The 18,952-nt window shown below is 49.6% G+C and overlaps 1 protein-coding gene and 1 non-coding gene across 2 annotated transcripts; one reads left to right on the top strand and one right to left on the bottom strand.

Moving 5' to 3' along the window:
* The first annotated feature begins 7,189 nt into the window (after positions 1-7,189).
* Positions 7,190-8,975, top strand: LOC147879243 (uncharacterized). Its single transcript, XM_087372270.1, has one exon. The coding sequence runs from the start codon at positions 7,896-7,898 to the stop codon at positions 8,526-8,528; it is 633 nt and encodes a 210-aa protein (XP_087228396.1). The 5' UTR covers positions 7,190-7,895; the 3' UTR covers positions 8,529-8,975.
* Positions 8,976-13,400: 4,425 nt separating this feature from the next.
* Positions 13,401-13,473, bottom strand: TRNAK-UUU (transfer RNA lysine (anticodon UUU)). The gene has a single exon. It is a non-coding gene; the product is annotated as a tRNA-Lys (tRNA).
* Between the last annotated feature and the right edge of the window lie 5,479 nt (positions 13,474-18,952).

Below are 18,952 nucleotides of genomic sequence, written 5' to 3'. Positions count from 1 at the left end.
CTTTGCTCCCCCCTCATAGTTGTTGGCATTCCCCAGGCATTCTATTCACTGAAATTTCCAGCTTCCTTTATTGATTATTCAGCCCAGGCGGGGAATCACTAACTGAACGGAATTCACGAATCAATCTTTTAAACGGTTGGACAGCTGATTCCAGGATTGGACAACTATATGTACACGGGGAGGAACGGCTTTGGAAAGTGCTAAGGGCCGCCTTCGGAAATCCCACTTCCCAGTAGCCAGTGTCAATCGATAGTAAGCAGCCGTCAATCAATAGCAAGTCCCAGTCGATAGCCAGCTGTCCGGTGTCTATCGATAGTAAGCAGTCCAATGAATAGCCAGTCTCTAGGGACAATCACCCTTAGCAAGCGAGCTTTGCGAGCGATCCCTGGCGATGTGGGAAATGGTGTAAAAGGCAAGCGAGGACGCCGAGCGATCGGCAAGCGAGGACGCCGAGCGATCATCAGGGCGAGAGTTCGGCAAGCCAAAGAAAAGGCGAGTGTGCCTAAGCGAGAGCCTCGGGGCGGGAGCCTGTTCCGTCATGCAGCGATAGCCGCCTCGGGCTGGAGCCTGGCCGTTGTTCAGCGGGAGCCTCCGTTTCTTGAAATTCGTGTCTTTGTCAAGCAGCTACAGCGATCAAGGATTCGTTAGTGGGCTTTGCCTCCATCCTTAGCCTGTGGCGAGCTGTAGCGATAAACGTTGCAGTCCAGCCAGTAGCAGGCAGTGAAGCGAGAGTAAACCTGTGAGCCAATGGAAGAAACTTCCCAGGCCAATTAGCAATCATAGGAACGAAGCTCGGAACTTTGTTAGAAAACGCTTTATAAAGAGGAAATGATTGAGAAATAGAGATCGGTCTTCTAGAAATAGGATGGTAAAAGGTCTTCCTTCGGGTCAATTTCATCCGGGTTGGCTTATCGAAAGCAGCTTCCCAAGAACCCTTGGAATGGGTCATTTCATGACCCGCAAATTGACTTAGTTCGACTTACGGATTTTCCAAACAAAAAGGATGGGTTGGTTGGGGCAGAGTACTTCAGACTTCAGGGAAGGCGGCAAAGCAAAGCCACGAGGCTTTCGGCGGCCTTTAGTTCACTCCGGCCAGCCAAGTCATAAACGATGGTGAATTACTGACTCACTAACCTTCGTAACAGTGTCACCAAGTTTCCTCCGAACTGTCACCAAGATTTGGATAAACTGTCACCAAGCCTCAGGTAGCTGTCACCGAGTCTTATACTAAATATTGAATCGTGTCACCAAGTCTCGGATAAGCTGTCACCTTTGTTTGAAGGTCTTGGAAAAGTAATGAAATGCATCTCCCTCGATTAGCTCTATGGATTGGCTTTTACCTGCTGTGCTGAGATCGGCTTTGATTGCTTTGGAATCCTGGAGTAAAAGGATTCGAACCTTTGCATGTCGGTATCAAAAACCGATGCCTTACCACTTGGCTATACTCCATGCGGCGGTAACCGGGGAAAAAAAGCAAGGCTCGAAGAACGAGCTCAAAGGTTAAACCTTTGCTGAGCGCAGCGAAGCGAAGGACTGGCGGGTTGGATATAGCAAGTAAATAGGCTTAGTAGGGCTCGAACCTACAATATTACCGTTATGAGCGGTACGTTTCAACCAATTAAACTATAAGCCCACTGCCAGCTCTTTCAAGTAATAGAGCCAATAGATTTGTTGAAGGCGAAGCGTCTCCTTCCTGAGTTCGGCCTTTCCAAAACCCTGAAAAGCTGCTTCAGTATTCATATACGCAATTACATCTTCCCCACTCACTCACTGGTATTTATCCATATGTAATTAATTACATCTCTTATTCCTCCGGCGGTTGAGATTCGCCCTAGCGCCGGGTGGATTCTCTCGTCCAAAATCCTGCCTGCGTGCAGGTTTCTTTATCCCCAACCTCGAAGGTTCTGGCTAATGGACTGGTTTCCGTCTGGTATTTGTAGAAACCATCGTCCCGTGCGATGAACTTCTCTCTCACAATCCCGTCTCGACCTTCTAATTTTATGAAGGTGTGATACGTGGGCTCATTTGCGGAGATATTGGGTTGCAATCGCGTAGGTGCCCGCCCAACACCTTCCAGCAGCAGCAAATGAAATGCCCTTCCTCTTGGCTCCAGCCGTCATCCCTCAGTCAGCCATCCTTTACTCATCCGTTGGAGATCCTAAACGTTTAGTTGGATCAGTTTATGCGGGTGGAGGGAGAGAAATAATCTCGTGGAAGCGGGTCGTAGAGGCGTGGTTCCTTGGCCCTTGAATCTTGCTTGCCGTGTGTTAGTGGTTAATCCAGTTATTCCGTTATTCGCGATCCAGTTATTCGTGGCATCTAACCGGCCGAATCTGACAAGCTTTCTTCCCTTCCCGCAACCCCTTGATCGACGTTTATTAGTACTACTACGGAGAAGTAGACATATGAAAAGATTTTCTTGAAGGTTTATAGAATATATATATGTAATAGCTTCAAATGCAGGATCGAGCAAGGGTGGTAACTCGACAGGCTTGTCGTGATGCAGGTTCAAGTCCTGCTATACCCAAACCTGAAACACGTGATTGAGTAGTTATGACAGTTCGTATATACGTTCAAAGATCACTCGAAAGAAATTTAACTAATGCGGAGATTCTCTCCGATGTTGCGATTGTTGGTGAGATGACTAGAAATGCTTTAGCAGGAGTTAGAGGTATAGCACAGGACCTTTCGCATATTCATGAGAGGATTGATGGGATTGATATGAGGTTTAATGTTTTGTTAAGCCATATAGCTTACCTAATAAGCATGAGATGGATGTTTAGGAGCCCAACGAATAGCCCAGATATTCCCCCAGACGAGATAGAGTTTCCTGAAAATCCTGGGCTGATTCAATACATTGTGGGCACTGAGGGGAGTGAATACTTGGAAGATGATGATATGCCGCAGGATAGTACTCCGAATGCTAATACGTTGCCTTCTCAAAATCAAGATTTTTCAAGGGGTGGGGCGCTTGGTTTTAAACCAAGCATGCTTCTCGGGGTGTTGAAGCATTGAACCTCTATCACCCGGCCCGGGATTTGGTGAAATTCCTCATTTCTCAAGCTTAAATGATCACATTGAGTCCTTTCCGAACCTATTATTTCTCAATGCATTTTTCAGATGGAAACAAACATTCTTGAGCCTTGGGAAGGCCCCAACGCGCCGCCACAGTCTAAGTAAAATAAAGATAATTCCCAGGGCAATCCCAATAGGAAGAAGGGAGTCATGGTGCCGGAGAACAGCTGCGGCAACTCCGAGGAGAAGACGTAAAACCGCGTAGGGCTGTTCGCTAACCGAAGAAGCACCCTCCCCCCCTGTGCCCGAATCGGCCGGCTGCATGGCGCTCCTACGCCTAGCTGCAAAAGCCCTCAGCCCCTCGAGATCCGCCCTCTCTTGAGCCTCATCTTGGGTGAGCATCGCGAAAGTCGCGGCAACGGCATCTGCCGTTGCGGGACGGATTGAGTATAGTACCCCCGCGTCTGTGCCAAGCAACGAAAGTAATCTTCCGTGGGAGTATGCCAGCCGGCTCACATACTCGGCTATCTGCCCTGAGTGGTAAGAAGTAATGAAGGAGGGGGTTATGCCTTTTGTTTCCGCAATTACGTTTTGCGCGAACGCTGGCAGGGTGTCCCCCCCGCGGTGGCGTATTGTTGAGGGCTTCGCCCAGGCATCCGACTGCAATCAGATCCGCGAGCGCGGGACACAGCACTTGGGCTTTAAAGGCAATTCTTTGCCTGAATATTTGCTTCGCCCAACTAATTATTTCGGGCCTGTCCGTCGAAGACTGAGAAGACCGAACTACTGCGTTGAGTAGGAGATCTGCCCAATCTTCTCCCACTTTCAGGGCGGTTACCGCCTGGGAGAACGCCTCTCCCTCCTAAGGGCACCCCCCGTACAGCCACTTCATTAAAGTTATTCCAATCATTACGCAGAATGTAACGAGCGTCCGGGACATTTCCAAACCGTTCAATCACAGGGGCCTGCTCGTTCACCATTTCCCTAATAAAGGAAAGCTAGGCTTTTGGCCGGTTAGCTCTCTATGCTTGAGCATTGCTAGATGCGTTACGCCGCTAAGGGGGGAAAGATTGTGGGGGCTCTGGGGGTTCAGGTTGGTGCGACTAGACTTTTTACACGTGGCGGGCCATAAGATATACACGCCGTTATGACGGCATTTATACTCTTGGGAATGTAGGAAGGGCCCGTTGACTTTAAGCTTATCATAAATGCGTTTCCCGTCACAATTATTAACAGAAGATTTCATTTCAAAGCGTTTCGTTGTCGGAGGACTAGATGCGTTTCCAATACCAACTGCGGCTCCCGCTAAGGCCATGGGAGCCGCTCCTCGTAGTTTTCCAAAACAATACATGATGGGAATGTTTGGATTTTGAATCAGGGCCACGATACCAGGGGGTGCGGGAGCAGGGTTCGAACCTGCATGTTTAGGTCATGAGCCTAACGAGTTAGCCGATTACTCTATCCCGCGCGATTGATCTCGAATTTCCGAATCGATTGAATTCGTTAGGATCGAAGCGGAAAGCGCGAACTTGAATTATTATTATTATTATTCTTCCACAGAAGCACTCTCAAGTTTCTTTTTAATCGGTTCGTGTTAGCTTCAGCCTCACCGAACCTCCCCTAAGGGGATAAAGCTCTTTGGCTGGGGCTCAAGGATGCAGGCTCCTTCGCTTTTGCCCGCTGCCCTTCCCTCTCCATTTCAGTTATCCCCTACGGGAATCGAACCCGTGTCTTCGACATGAAAAGACGATGTCCTAACCTCTAGACGAAAGGGACTATTTGGATGACTCCGTGGAACTGAAGCATCTATATACGAAACTCTTTCACGTTGAATTTCTGGCACTCGACCTTTCCCTTCCGCTTCCTTCTCTTTCCGCGGGTAGAGATACTGGTTCCGGTAAAAAGAAAGACTGGATTCTCGAAGAGACTTCGTACCAAGCACAAGCACTTAGGCGTACCTTGAGCCAAGCAGGAACAACATTACTTACTCCCTCGAGCCTGAGCTGTCAACACCAAGGGAAGCAGTCCACACGCACCAAGTACGGCACCAACCTTTGTTGTTGTCATTTCGCATGGGTTTGTTTTCTTTATACGAAATTTCCAATGCGAAAGGTTTTGCAAATCCTGTTGTTTTCTTTATTGGACCCTCGAAAAAACATGTTGCCAGGGAAGCGGAACGAAAGATGGGCGGGTTCATCGAATTTTTCTTCATCAATTCGGGCCTCCTATTATATAATTCTCTCCGAACGATGCAGACGCGATTTCTGTTGAGGCGGACAAATCCAATAAGAAATAGGGGATAGATTGAATTGTAATCATTAATGCAATGCTCGCCGGTTGTGATCTCAGTGGCTCATGGTTCATAGAATGGCCTAGGGGGCCCCCCAGTTCCGAAGGAGGGACTTGGGGGGTTGGGGCGGGGACCCCGCCCCCAAGGGGGTTCCGCAAACGCCCATTCAGGAAACGCTTTCTCCGACGGAAACACAGTTCCTAGGAAATGAGCTCCCGGTTCTTGTAGAAACAGCAAAAAACCAGCCACGCGGAACTGCTAGCCCTAAACCCAATTTTCCGGGGAGAAAGCCCTTGAAAAGTTCAGAGGATGAGAAGGGAGCACCCCTAGCACAGATGGGAGGTGCAAGGATTCGACCCGGGAAGGCGCGAAATGGCCACAGGGCAGAGATGGTTCTTAGGGAAGCCACAACCACCATCCAAAGCAAGGGGTAACGGATGAAACGAGGCAGGAAAGCTAGAGGCAACAAGTTCAATAGGGCGTTGGGGGAGCCAAAGCGCTAGGGCACCTCCGCGTGTGTTCCCCCGGGAAGCCCAGATGAGAGAGGACAGAGATGGAAGAGAGCGAGAGCAAGCGAGGAACAAACAAATAGGCGAAACTGAAACCTTGAGATGGGGGCAACATAAATCCCCCACTCCCTTTAAAAAGCTCGAAGCCAAATTGCAACAAGGAAAATCGCTCTAACGAAGGAAAATTGCGAAGGAGGCGTTATTGGCTTACAGGGAAATTGGGAAAATGGCAAGCCGCATCCATTCCCCTCCCTAACACGTGGCTGCCATTCCCTTCTTCTCTGGCTAGCGTTTTCGCGGGAACTCGCTTACCCAAGCTTCTTGGTGGCCGGCTCCGCCCTGCTCCCCGGGATTTCACGAAGAAATGTTATGGCCAGGCGGGGCCAACCAATATCAAAATCTATTGGGAATGGAATGCTTCTTGCAGCAGGAAAGGCAAAACTAACTTTGGCAGGGTGGAAATACCAGCCAGGGCGGCCCAATAGGACGAGATGCGGATTCGAACCGCGAACGTTAGGCTTTCAGCCGATCGATTTCCCAATCAATCTATCCCGTCAGGGGGGCCACTTCTCGACGCCGGGCCCTAGGGAAAAATATTGATATTGGTAGGGGAAAGCGGTAGAGAAAGCCCTAGTTCTGGTAGGGACGGGACGGGAAAGCCCAAACCAAGGCTCCCTGGCCTGAGAAATCCTTACCAACGGAAGGAGAGGTATCTTCCCTTGCGGAACGGATTACCCGAGCCAGGGATGTACCTTCAGAGGGAGCTTTATTCTACCCCAGCCCAGCCTTCTCAGGCCCAAGCAAAGGTCTCACTTCCTCCTATCACTCCTCTCCCACGCAACTGAGCTTTGCCGAGCCAAGGCCACTGAAGTGAAGAGGCTCATCACCTGAAGGAACCACCACTAACCCGGCTAGGGTGGCGAAAGAGGAGCACCATAATGCATTGTTGTTGCTCGGCCTATAGTAAGTATTCGTAAAATTTCGCATTTTCGGTTCCGGTTGGTGATCAATTAGTTAGCGAGCGAAGCGAGCGTGCAAGCGCGCTAATGGGATCCCGGGCCCTAAGGCAAGGGCGGTGAAGGCAGTTCAGCAAGGATTGATCCGAGTTGTTTAATAATACGAAATTTTGTAGATGGATGACCGGCACTTTCCCGCAAGCAGGCAAGTGGGAACTGGGAATCCGGAGCTACGCTAGCCCTCTTTCGTTAGGCAAGCCTGGTGGCACAGGGCCGGTCCTTGAAGTCGGCTGGTATGAGAAATTCTTACTGGCAAAAGCAGAGAAGGATATTCAGGCACGTCGTGATCGTGATTAGCTAGAGGACTAAGCCATTCCACTTCCAGAACGACGTGCGTTCCGTCGCACAGATCGATTTCCGGCAGCCCACCAAGATATCCAGTACCCCTATGTATCCAACACCTGCTACATGGGAACCGCATTGGTAGTAGAGCCTAGGGGTTTCCGGCATACAGGTCAGGGCAAGTTCGGGCTGGGGCTAGGCATGTGAAGGTCTCCAAGGGCATGTGAAGTCTTCCGAATCGCATGATCTTATCCCGTTAGGGAGAGCGAACCGGCGCTACACCTCACCTAATGTCTGCTACCCTACAGGATATTAGCCAATTCGGAAGGGAGGGAAGGAAGGACGGCAGATTACTTTGGCCGGGCAGAAGTGGGCACTTTCCTTTAGGGAGCCACGTGCAAATCCACTGAGAATGGAAATTTCGTATATAGAATCCGCAATTGGACCATGGAGTGCAAATCCACTGAGAATTGTCCAAGGAATGGAAATTCAATCTTGCTTTCTTTGGCGTACCCACCGCGGAAAGGCATCGATTCCGGGAAGGAATTTCGGAATTGCGTATTCTAGTGGATGCGGCAAAGGCTCGCCGCACCCACCAAGAAGTTGGGCTCGCACTATCGTATCTGTTGGGGGAGCGTTGGCTCGCACTCCCCGGCAAGTTGAACGGTTGAATCATGTTGGCACACCATCGACTTTCCCTCGGCACCATTCCACGGGTTCGATTCCGGGATAGCCTTAAACTGCCATGAATATCCCCAGCTTTAATAACCAACACCACAAGACATGCCTGGAAACGGAAGAATGATTACAGAGCAAATGGCGACGAGTATCAAGGGAAAATTGAGGATTCTACAGGACGACTTCGCCGAACACATGGGCACGCTAAGAAACTTCCCCGGCCGCCCGGGGCCAGGCGATCTCAGTGAGCTCTCGGAAACCCTTTTTGTTATCCGTGACGCCACCCTGCCGGATATGCAATCGGTAGCGAGGCCTTTGGTGCAATTCGGACCGCCGTTCGATGAGTTGATGGAAGCTATAGACTGGGCTCTCGCCCCCCTGTGGCAAACCCCGCTTCCAAATTCACGCCGAGGCCTTCAGCCTATCCTGCCCCTATTGACACGAGTTGGGATCAAGTGGGAACTCACCGTAACCGAGATCACCGAAAAGGTAAACCTGGGGTTGGACGTGCGAATATGGGATTATTTCGAGCCAAATGTGTTTCTTTTTTATTTTCCTCCTATTTATGAATTTGCCCCTATTTATCTCTATTTAGTCATCAGTTTGCTACTTTCCTTGATCCTAATCGGTGTTTCTTTCGCATTTACTTCAAAAGGTTCGGCTTATCCGGATAAATTGTCAGCTCACGAATGCGGTTCCGACCCACTTGATGATGCCAGAAGTCGTTTCGATATATGATTTTATTCGGTCTCCCCTCCATTTATTATCCTCGATTCGGAAGTGACCCCTTTATTTCTCCGGGCAGTATCTCCGAACAAGATTGGTTGGTTCGGATTTTGGTCTATGATGGTGTTTGCATGGATTTTGACCATTGGATTTTCTCATGAATGGAAAAAGGGCGCTCCGGATTGGGAGTAACCGACGTTGGAAAGTCAAGCTCCAACGAGGCAGATGCATGATAAACGCTTGGCAGCTTGTTAGGGCCGTACGCAGAAGGAAAAACCCAGATTGCGAAATACGCCAAATACTACTACTACTACTACGGCCAGATGACTTTCGATTCTTAAATAGCCTTTATTTCCTACACTTAACTAGCATTCGATAGATTATCTAACTCTGAGCAATATAAGTTATCGGCGGGGGTTTGGTTCGTTAGCTGGTCCTCGTTCAGTCATTTAGATCATTACCGGCGTCTTCTCAGCTATGCATCATACACCCCATGTCGATCCGGCTCTCAACAGCGTGGAGCACATCATGAGAGATGTGAAAGGAGGCCGGTTGCTTTGTTACATGTATGCCAATGGGGCCAGTATGTTCTTCACTGCAGTTCATATTTATATTTCCTGCGGTTCGTATTATGGAAGTTATACCAGTTCTAGGGAATTCATTTGGTGTCTTGGAGTGGTCATCTTCCCATTAATGATCGTCACTGCCTTTACAGGCTATGCATCCCCTCGGGGTTAAATGAGCTTTCGGGGAGCTACAGCAATTACCAGCTCAGCCAGTGCCATACCTGTAGTAGGAGACACTATAGTCACTCGGCCTCGGGGTGGTTTCCCCGTAGACAATGCCACCTCAAATCGTTTTTCCAGCCCTTATTACTCACTCCTTTCCGTAATTGCAGGCGCCAGTCCTATTTATTCGGCTGCATCATATTAATACGGGTCCAATAATCCATTGGGTATAAATTCTTCTGTGGATAAAATTGTTTCTCATCCCTATTTTCACGTCAAAGATCCAGTAGGTCGGGTAGCATTTGCCATCTTCTTCTCCATCCGGCTTTTCTACGCACCTAATGTCTCGGGGCACCCCGACAATTATATGCCTGCGAATCCGATGTCCACCCCGGCTCATATTGTACCAGAACGGTATCCCTCACCAATCCATGCCATTTCGCGAAGTATCCCCAACAAATTAGGAGGAGTGGCCGCTACAGGACTAGTCTTTGCGTCACTATTGGCCTTACTTTTCCTCAACACTTCTGCAGTACGGAGTTCAAGTTCTTGACTAATTTACTAAAGAATGTTTCGGTTGCCTCTGGCCGATCGCTTACCCTCAGGTTGGATTGGATGTTAACCAGTGGAGGCACCGTACGTTACTATTGGATAAATGGCTTCTGTAGTGTTTTTCCCCCATTCCGCTATCACGCCTATTCCTGGCCAAATAGAAACCAGATTAATAATGAATGCCGACGATACTACGATAAGTCGGCACTTCACCCGTTTCGCTCCCATCGTTGCGCGCACGCCCTCAGCAAACCGAAAGCAAACCGAGCCTCTGAAAAAAAAATTGTTTCTTCTGGAAAAAAAATGGGGAAGGGCTTTTTGCCAAATATTACAGGGCGGGATGAAGGGAGCGATTGCGAAAGGGGGGACTTGAACCCCCACGAGTGGCCTCACTACCACCTCAAGGTAGCGCGTCTGCCATTCCGCCACTTCCGCTGCTTCGCATGGCTCTGTCGCCTAACAGAATTACACTGAAGCCTTCGATAAGCGCCACCTCCGGGACAACGCCTTCAAGCTGTCGTATTGGAAGTGACTTCCAGTTCCAGTTGGATCGCGATTACCTCCCTAGCAAGCGTTCCAGCTACTTCTGAGACAAGCGAAGCGGCAATCGGTCAGGTAAATTGAATGGATTGTTGGCGAGGAGGGCTAGCCGGGTCAGCCAGGACGAGATGCGGATTCGAACCGCAACCTCTCGGATTTTGTTCTCCGCCTCGGGAACATCTTTCCCTCTTTTTTCCGTTTGTTCTCACTCGAAACAACGTAACTGAGGTTCGCCGGATCCGGCGCCACACAGGACTTGCTGAGGGCGGCGGAGAACCTCCGTCTTCAGTGGGGGCGCCGGGAGGGCAAAGTGGTAACGTTGTGAAAAAGCAAATGGTTTGTGAGGAATGTCTGTATTAGAAGCGGCAGTTCCGTTAGCAAGTTCGGGAGCTCGCGGTAGCGAGCGAGCAGTTCCGTCAGCAAGTTCCAGCAAGTTCGGACGGAAGCGAGCTTTTTCTTTGCCGAATGCCCGTCCAGCTGCACTGAGGGATTGATTTGACGGCTCACGGGCCTTGCCGAGCTACACCGCTCCAAGAGGATAGATCCAAATTCATCAATCTTGGAAAATAGCAGCGCGTTGTCACCCTTGGCAACTGGCATTTTTTTCCCTAAACTCCTGGGCAACTGTCATTTTTGTCCCCAAACCTCCCATCCTTGGCAACCCCAGCGTTTTCCCCAAACAAACCCCCATCCTTGGCAACCCTGGCGTTTTCCCAGCCACCTCAGCCACTAGCTTCTTTGTCCCTAACCCTTCCTCCTTGGCCACTAGCTTCTTTGTTCCTAACCCCCCTAACGGCGCGTTGTCCCGCCATCCTCTATGCGCAAGCGGAATGCTACGCTTTCCCTACGGCCTAATTGCCTTTCTATAGACGAAATTTTCAGTGCACACGGAGTGGAGTTCTTAAAGTCGATTTTCCGGCCCCTCCCCATTGAATGCCAGAAAATAATCTCCGAATGCGCCTCAAATGCCCAACGAACGAAGGCCAGAAAATTCCCTTCGAATGCGGTCGACTCTAACGTTTGACTGCGCCAAAAGGCGATTCCTTGCTTTTCGACCATGGTGGGGGATCGGCCAATAGGCCTGAATTTAGGCCGCTGGCATACTTAAGCCAGTTCTCGCCACACCTTCCTTACCTTAAAAAGAGGCTACCTGAAACACAAGATCGCTGCTCTATTTTTTTCATGAACAACCTGACAATACATCGCAAACTGCCGGGTCTAATGCTCCTTTGCTGTTGTGAAAGCAACCCCGTCTCAAGGTTTCAGTTGCCCAATGAATTATTGAGCTATTTCCTTGTGGTAAGACACGAGGCTGCTTACAATACACACTGATCAACGACAAATTCGTCGTATGGATTCTGCTGGTTGGTTGGCCCGTTCCTTCAACTCGGCAGTTAGGGAGGACGACAGGGAACGAACTGTACATGGGAATAAGAAAATCAATCAATCAATAAGTCTTGCCTCGGTAACACGCCCAATGCAATCCCCGACGATCCTGGCCGAGACTAGATGAAATGGTCACTGGTTTCCGTTTCAATGATTTCTTCCCCGCTTATGTCAGCTCTTGCCCCCCCGGCCTTCACAATTCCTATGCTGGTCGCTCCATTTCTCGAGTCAAGCCATAATCCCAATACTCCAAGGTTACCGCTAGATCTTTTTCCACCCCTACAGCTCTGGAAACTGATCCTGGATCAGGGCGATTACTGCGATTGACGAAGAATGGTATGTGCTTGAGTGCAATCCATCGGAATGTTGGTCGGAGCCTTGGGTCTGGCATCGGTGGATCCCTCGCTTGTCGAGACGCTGTCACTTGGTCGCTCGCGCCTCGATAATGGGCTAGCTTAACTAGAGGGAAAGGGAGAATTATTCAGAACGAACTCCACCAGGAATCTTTCAATCGATAACCACCATGTCTCATCTGACCCAGTCTCGGGGCGTCAAAACGGTGACGAATTCACGGATTGGACCGTGTTAGGCCGGGGCAAGGGCCATGAAAACGATGGAATGGAAAGGCCTCCGCTCCATTTCCCCCCACAGGCCAGCCGAAGCTTGGGTGGGAAGTAATAATAGTAATAATAGAGCCCGCATAGCTTGGGTAAGCAAGGCGCAAAGCATCAAGTTCTACGAGGGACTAAACAAACAACAAGTCTAGCCGACAGTGGAAATCGGAAAAAACCCGGCCACCTCACGATCGCCAGAGAGTCCGAAGGCCTGCTACACTCCTACGCTTTGAGGAGAGCCACCTTATGATCGCCAGAGAGTCCAAAGGCCGGCTACACTCCTACGCTTTGGGAAGAGACCGTTAGGTCTCGCAGCCTTCTCTCTCCTCGGTTTCTTTCATAAGCTCTCGAAAGAATAGTAATTCGATATGGCAGTTGATTATTGGTAGCTCTAAGCTTATGATCTTGCTGGGAAAGGGATGGATGTCTGAGCGGTTGAAAGAGTCGGTCTTGAAAACCGAAGTATTCAGAAGAATACCGGGGGTTCGAATCCCTCTCCATCCGTGAGTACGGCCATAAGTTAGCATTCTCACGTTTCCCACCCCGATTTGAAGAGCGCTTCTTGTCAGTTATGAGCAGAGCCGAGCCTAAGAGGTTAAAAGAGATCGTCACAATTTCATTTATGACGCGTCTAGCCCAATAGGCTCTATTTCATTGAGCGAATTACGCTGCCGAGAGAATCAAAATATACGGCGGTGTTTCAGCTTCCCCTAATTGCTACGCCATCTGAGCCTTGCTCCGCTACCGGCGTTCCTGGCTTTATCCAGTTAGCAGTGAAGAAGTTCGGGTTTTTCAATAAGAGCGTTTTGAATCGACGTGCGGATATGATGGAATTGGTAGACATGCCAGGTTTAGGTTCTGGTGACCAACGTCGTGGGGGTTCAAGTCCCCCTATCCGTAGCAGTTGGAACCTCGAAGTTATGCCATCACTAGGCCTCGCCGAAATCAAATGGGTTTCTTCTCTCCGGCCTTCAATCATTGGGCGAATAGTCCCCCTAACCCGAAGAGTGATCTTTGAACGTATATACGAACTGTCATAACTACTCAATCACGTGTTTCAGGTTTGGGTATAGCAGGACTTGAACCTGCGACCATTAGGTTAAAAGCCCAATGCTCTACCAACTGAGCTATACACCCGAGTATTATTGTTATTATTATTATTACTAATTATGAGATAGATTTCTATGTAGTAATTGAACGGCAAAGAACAACTCTGACCTAGGCCGGGCGTATCGCGATGGCATTCTAGTAGTATACATGAATGAATGTTACCTAGGCAACTATCCCTTGGTTCAGACGCTTCATTTGCGGAACGAGATAAATAAAGGTATAATAATGAATCGACAAATCATGTGCTTCTAGGAACCTTCTCGTTAATCGAACTCGCCATCCAATAGAAGGAGTTGGCAAGGCTAGCTGGTCCTCGGGGTAGATATAAGAGAGTTCTCGGGATTGGGCATTATTCTTTCTCTCTGTTATCCTCGTTTCTTCCCGAGTCCCTGGGGTGTAAGCTAATGCAATTGCTCCTACATACCCAACGCGAAATATCATTTGCTTTCCATGAAATTGCATTTACGTGAAGGCGACGGATTGGCCAGCCTGAAGCTCTTTGTTTTTGAAGGCTCTGAACGGATTGGCCAGCCTGCCGGGATTGCAGTTTCCAGTTCCCGGCCGGCCGTACAATGTGCAACTTATCCCGATTGAGGTGAAAGCGGAAGCCAGGGCCGCCCGCTGAAGCTGCTTCGGCCACTCTCGGGAAGCACTGGAGTAGTGATCCAGTAGCCGAGCTGTTAGGGGCCCGGGGTGGTGATACACCACCCCCACCTTGACTGAAAACGCTTCGCGTTCTCACCCTTAACTCCCATGCATATGGAAAAGAGGGAGAGAAGGAAAAAACCGAACAAACTTAGACGTCGTTGAAAGGAATATTTGAGCATGATTTTTTCGCGCTTTTCCCAGAGATCTTTCCCATTAACGCAACTATTACTTCGCCCATTTATGGAGTTCTATTTAGTACTTTCAAACAATATGACTATCTACTGTTAGTACGTAATGCGGGTTGGCTTGGTTTACTTAGTGTTATGCGCCTAGGAGGGCACGTCCTGGAATGCGAAGGTTGAAAGCCATCGCTCGGATGGACTCCCCAACCGGCAGGGATCAGACCGCTGCCGGGAACCATAGCATGGGGACTATCCGCTCGCCGCAGGGCTAATTGTACGCAACAGGAGCAAGGTAACTCCCCCCAGGTGGGGTGTTCCGGAAGGCACTTGAGTCCGAACGCTATTATTCATGTGCGACCAACCCTCCAAGAGTAACTGTAATAAACAGGTTTTGCGTACGCGGTACCAAACGGCGAGTCAACTACCAAACGCGCAACCTAGGGATCACCCGAATGGACTCTATAGGGATTGACTTCAATAGAAGTAGGGCATAGCCGCCCAATCCTTGGAGACCGAGGCTTTGTTGGCCGGGTGAAAGATCCTGCCATAATGTACTCCGAGAATTACACCAGGCAACCCAAGTCGAGCATACGACAATGCCCCTTAGCATGAAGAGCTCCGAGGAAAGGGAGGTAGATGATAATGTGATATTCTGTAAACGAACACGCAGAAGCGTCCCCGACAGGTATGCTGCACCTGGCTAGAAAAAGGAAATCATGATGGGATAAGCGAATTGGGGAAATGCCAATAAAGGTTGACAGACTGGGGAATTTCCCGACCGAGTCTCGAGACAACTGGAGTAAACTTTAGGGCTGGCTACTTCTGTAGCCGAGGAACCGGCGATAGAACCTTAGCAAACAGGATAGGCGAGATAGATATACCTACTCCTATGAGTTATAGGGAATATATGCCCTGGAACTTGCCAAACAGCTAACTCCCCAACCTATACAGTGGTAGTAAGTGGGTTACTCCCGTGGTCGGACTGACAAGTAAAGCTGCTCACAAACGAAACTCCTCCAGGATTGTCCTAGGCATGGACCCTGGACATGCAACAATAGACATTCCATACTTCCCCCAAGTGGATGGCTACGCTTGACTTGCTGAGCAAGATGCATTGCGATTGAACCCCCCGACACATCAGAGGAGCCTCACTATAAGTCCTGAAGTGGTAAGTGTGGTGCTTCTAAAGGTAAAGCAACACGGCGCATAATTTCCTTCCAGAGACCCGAACTCGCTGAAAGCCAAATGGAGTTCTCCATGCCAACGAGACTTCCGTAGTCAAATAATCGTCCAACCGGAGGACCTTTGGTTCGAAATACGGGCCTTCGGCCTTCTTTCGTAGAGTGAAGGGCGTGGGTGAAACCCTTGCTGAATGAAGGACAAAGTGCAACGGTTGGTAATTTCGAGGCGAACTCAAATACGTCTAGACATAGTAAATAGAACTTGAATCCGGGCGACTAGGATATGGCATGAGCCATATACTCCGGACACATAAATCAGTGTTCGAAAGGTTCGCTCATGTGGGACACGCATCCCACGGTTCAGGCCCGGTAGTCCCCGTAAATCTTCAGAAGTCATCACGAACGAGCCACATGCGGGGAAACTTGCACGTGTGGTTCTGACCGGGGAGGGAGGACCCACCCTATCGGTTTCTAATAACCATCATACCGGCCGCCGCTGGCGCACCTATAACGTTTGCTAATCTACTGCATAATAATGGTATGAAAGACAATTTGACATATTTTCGCGAAATATTGCCATTATTAAGTACGGCTAGTACCATTGTTATGTGCTTGGATTATTTCAAACGGGAGAGGTTGAATGCTTTTGAATCTATTGTATCAATTTCACCTCCTACCCGCAGTACGCCTTTCATGATCCCGGCCTGTGATTCAATTGCCACGTATTCAGCTACCGAGCCTTAAAGTTCACGTTTTTATGTGATCGCAGCCTCGAAGAGAGACTCCGAATTTTCCACAGAAGCCGGCTTAAAATATTCCATTTCAGGTGCATTCCCCCCCGGAATATTATTGTTTGGGTACGACTGGCCCACTACCGATATATGGATATATATATATATTCATCGGACACACCTCGCCAAACGTCCCTCAGCGATGGCGACGGGCTATGTCTTAATCTCCTATGTGCGACACCTCAAACCCCGGTTGAGATGGAGATTCCCTTGGTCTCATTCCACGACGGAAAAAGTCCTCGGCGTAAAGTTGGGATTGAAGAAAGTGGAGCGAAATAAATATACTTAGAGGGGTGGTTCCGAGGGTGTAACCCAACAAGGGCAACGGGAGGGTGCGAAGAAGCCCAATACTTCAACTAAAGGAGCGACCCTAGTTGGTTCACTAAACCCCAACCCAGCGCTACATGTTCTCCTGGGTCCCTAAAGGATCCCTCAAGTGCCCTTATCCCGACTTCTCCCGGAATAGGCGTTATCGAAGACAAGCCAGGAATGGCCGAAGTAAGTGGACACCCACTTCACCGGTTGGAGAGGCCCTCTTTAAGACATTCACCAAAATGTTCACAGGGGCTAGGAACACTCGGTCGTAGGAACTTCTGTACACCACTCACGGATTGCTCCAGGGTACACAATGACCTCGACCAAATCTACCAAACGAATCAGGCCTTCGGCCCCGATCACGTAAACCACCAGCTTTACCCAATAATGGTCTTAGATAAAGATTTGCTGCTTACGGAAACGATGATCACACCCGGGAACCCTCACCCCTGCCACTTACAGCCAAACACTGGACGGAATCTCAGCGGAATGGATGGACCTTTGAAATGAAATGAAATGAAAGAAAAACGTGGAATAACTAAGAACGGTTTTGGTTCCACCAAGTCCCGGCGAAGTATCCCCAAGGCGGAGAGCGAACTCCGACCCCTGACCATCATCCCACCACGGGACAAGGTCATACTAGGAACTATGGGAGTGATCTTGGAAGCCATATACAAACCCATCTTCTGTAACTGGTCACACGGATTCCGAACGGGAGTGTCACACGGCACTCAGAGATATTCGCACCGGGCGGCTACTATGTGGGCCGGCCGAAGGTTGCCCAATCTACGTTACTATGCACCAGCACAAACTGATGGGGATTGGGAGAAATAGGATCGGCTATCCCCGCCCCATTATAATATAAGGCTTATCCGCCCGTGGCGCAGGTTATTTGGAATCCCAAAATCCAAGGACAGCGGCTGGGCGTACCACGGGCCAAAGTCTCTCTCCCACCCGCCGCCAATATTTACCCGAATGAATTGGATAAATGGGGGAAAGAAAGATTTAGAACTTCAATCGAGGAAAGAGAGGAAGAGGCTTTCGCTCCCTCGTAAAACCAACGGAGCGTTTTCAGTCAGACGAGATATTCGACCCACTCATATAGATATATCTATCTATGTACATATCTTTCGCTCTTCACTTCGTTCGTAGAACCTTCGTTCTTCACTCCCCTCGTTCTCCAAACCAACTCCGCGTTCCCCTATCAAATTATTCCTACGATACGGACAATATTGGCATTACCAATGTGTTAAGCGAAGAGGAACTGAAGATGGATTAGCTCTCGAAGTTACAGAAAACCAAACGGAGCGCGTTCGAGACCTTCTGGTTCGAGGAAGGCCTACCCCATCCCTAAACGGAAGGGCAACCAATGTCGAGGTCCACCCCTGAAATACTGTCGACAGACGCCGGAACAAGAACAACAGAGAGTGCTTATGAAAGAGTACAATCTCACACCCGATCAAAAGATTTGATGAGATTTCACATAAGGAAGGGATACCTCAACATATACCCGACGTTAGCAAGGCCGAAGGTTTCTGCGAACCTTGGGCCTTGCCTTCTCGGAATGCTTGATGAACGATGCTCAGCGCGCAGGACCAGTGGAAATCCATCATGTCCGCGAACCCTCAACAGCGAAGGCGCGGAGCGACCCGATTACAAGATACCTGCGGGTCATAAACCGTAAACTTTCAGCCTTGTTTGTGCAAATACCATCACGAACAAGTGGTCCTTGGAACGAGGTGAGAATGGAGGAGCTACTAGAGGCGTTCCGAAAACGAAACTCGAAGGGGCGGAGCCACCCTCTCCCGCCAGGGCAAGTAGGCCGGAGGCCCTGGAAATGGCCAACCCCTCCCCCCTACGCTACGGGGGACTTGGCAATTTCGCTGAGTGTTCCGAAAGGAACCCGGCCCTCCCTTCAGTCGAGTGGCTGAAGCCCCTGATAAGCGCTATGTGCCACTCCTTTAACGAACTAAGGAGGCGCCCCGGAACGCAAGTTCTATTTCCAAAATGGAGATCGAGGTGGAAGGCCCCATAATGAGATAGATCCAATAGTGTTCGTGCAAGCCGTATGCAGTGAGAGTCGCACGTACGGTTACGAGGGGGTTCGCGTCTATACGTAGAGTGTGGATGGGGGGCCCACGCCGCCCTATTTGTTCTATGATCCATGGGTTTACTGGAATTACCAACTCTGAAGAATCAGCTAAGATTTTCACTGGATGTGAAATCACTTTGTTCGGTGCTTAATCTAGTGGTACCTTTATGGGGATCTCATTTATCGCTGTAGGTTCCTCATTCAAGATCACTGCAGTTTCTTCTCGAGCGGCCGTAAGACGGCCTATGGGTACCGGCAGATTGCGGCCAATCTCAGTACTGCCGGGGCGCCTTGTGC

Source organism: Dipteris shenzhenensis, unplaced genomic scaffold (assembly GCF_047967505.1).
Source record: "Dipteris shenzhenensis isolate YYH24624 ecotype China unplaced genomic scaffold, Dip_SZ_1.0 scaf0059, whole genome shotgun sequence".
Classification (NCBI taxonomy): Eukaryota; Viridiplantae; Streptophyta; class Polypodiopsida; order Gleicheniales; family Dipteridaceae; genus Dipteris; species Dipteris shenzhenensis.
This window is presented reverse-complemented; position numbering and strand designations above follow the sequence as displayed.

What these genes read in the sequence shown, in the direction of transcription:
- LOC147879243 (XM_087372270.1), top strand. Translation starts at nt 7,896, where the DNA reads ATGCCTGGAAACGGAAGAATGATTACAGAGCAAATGGCGACGAGTATC.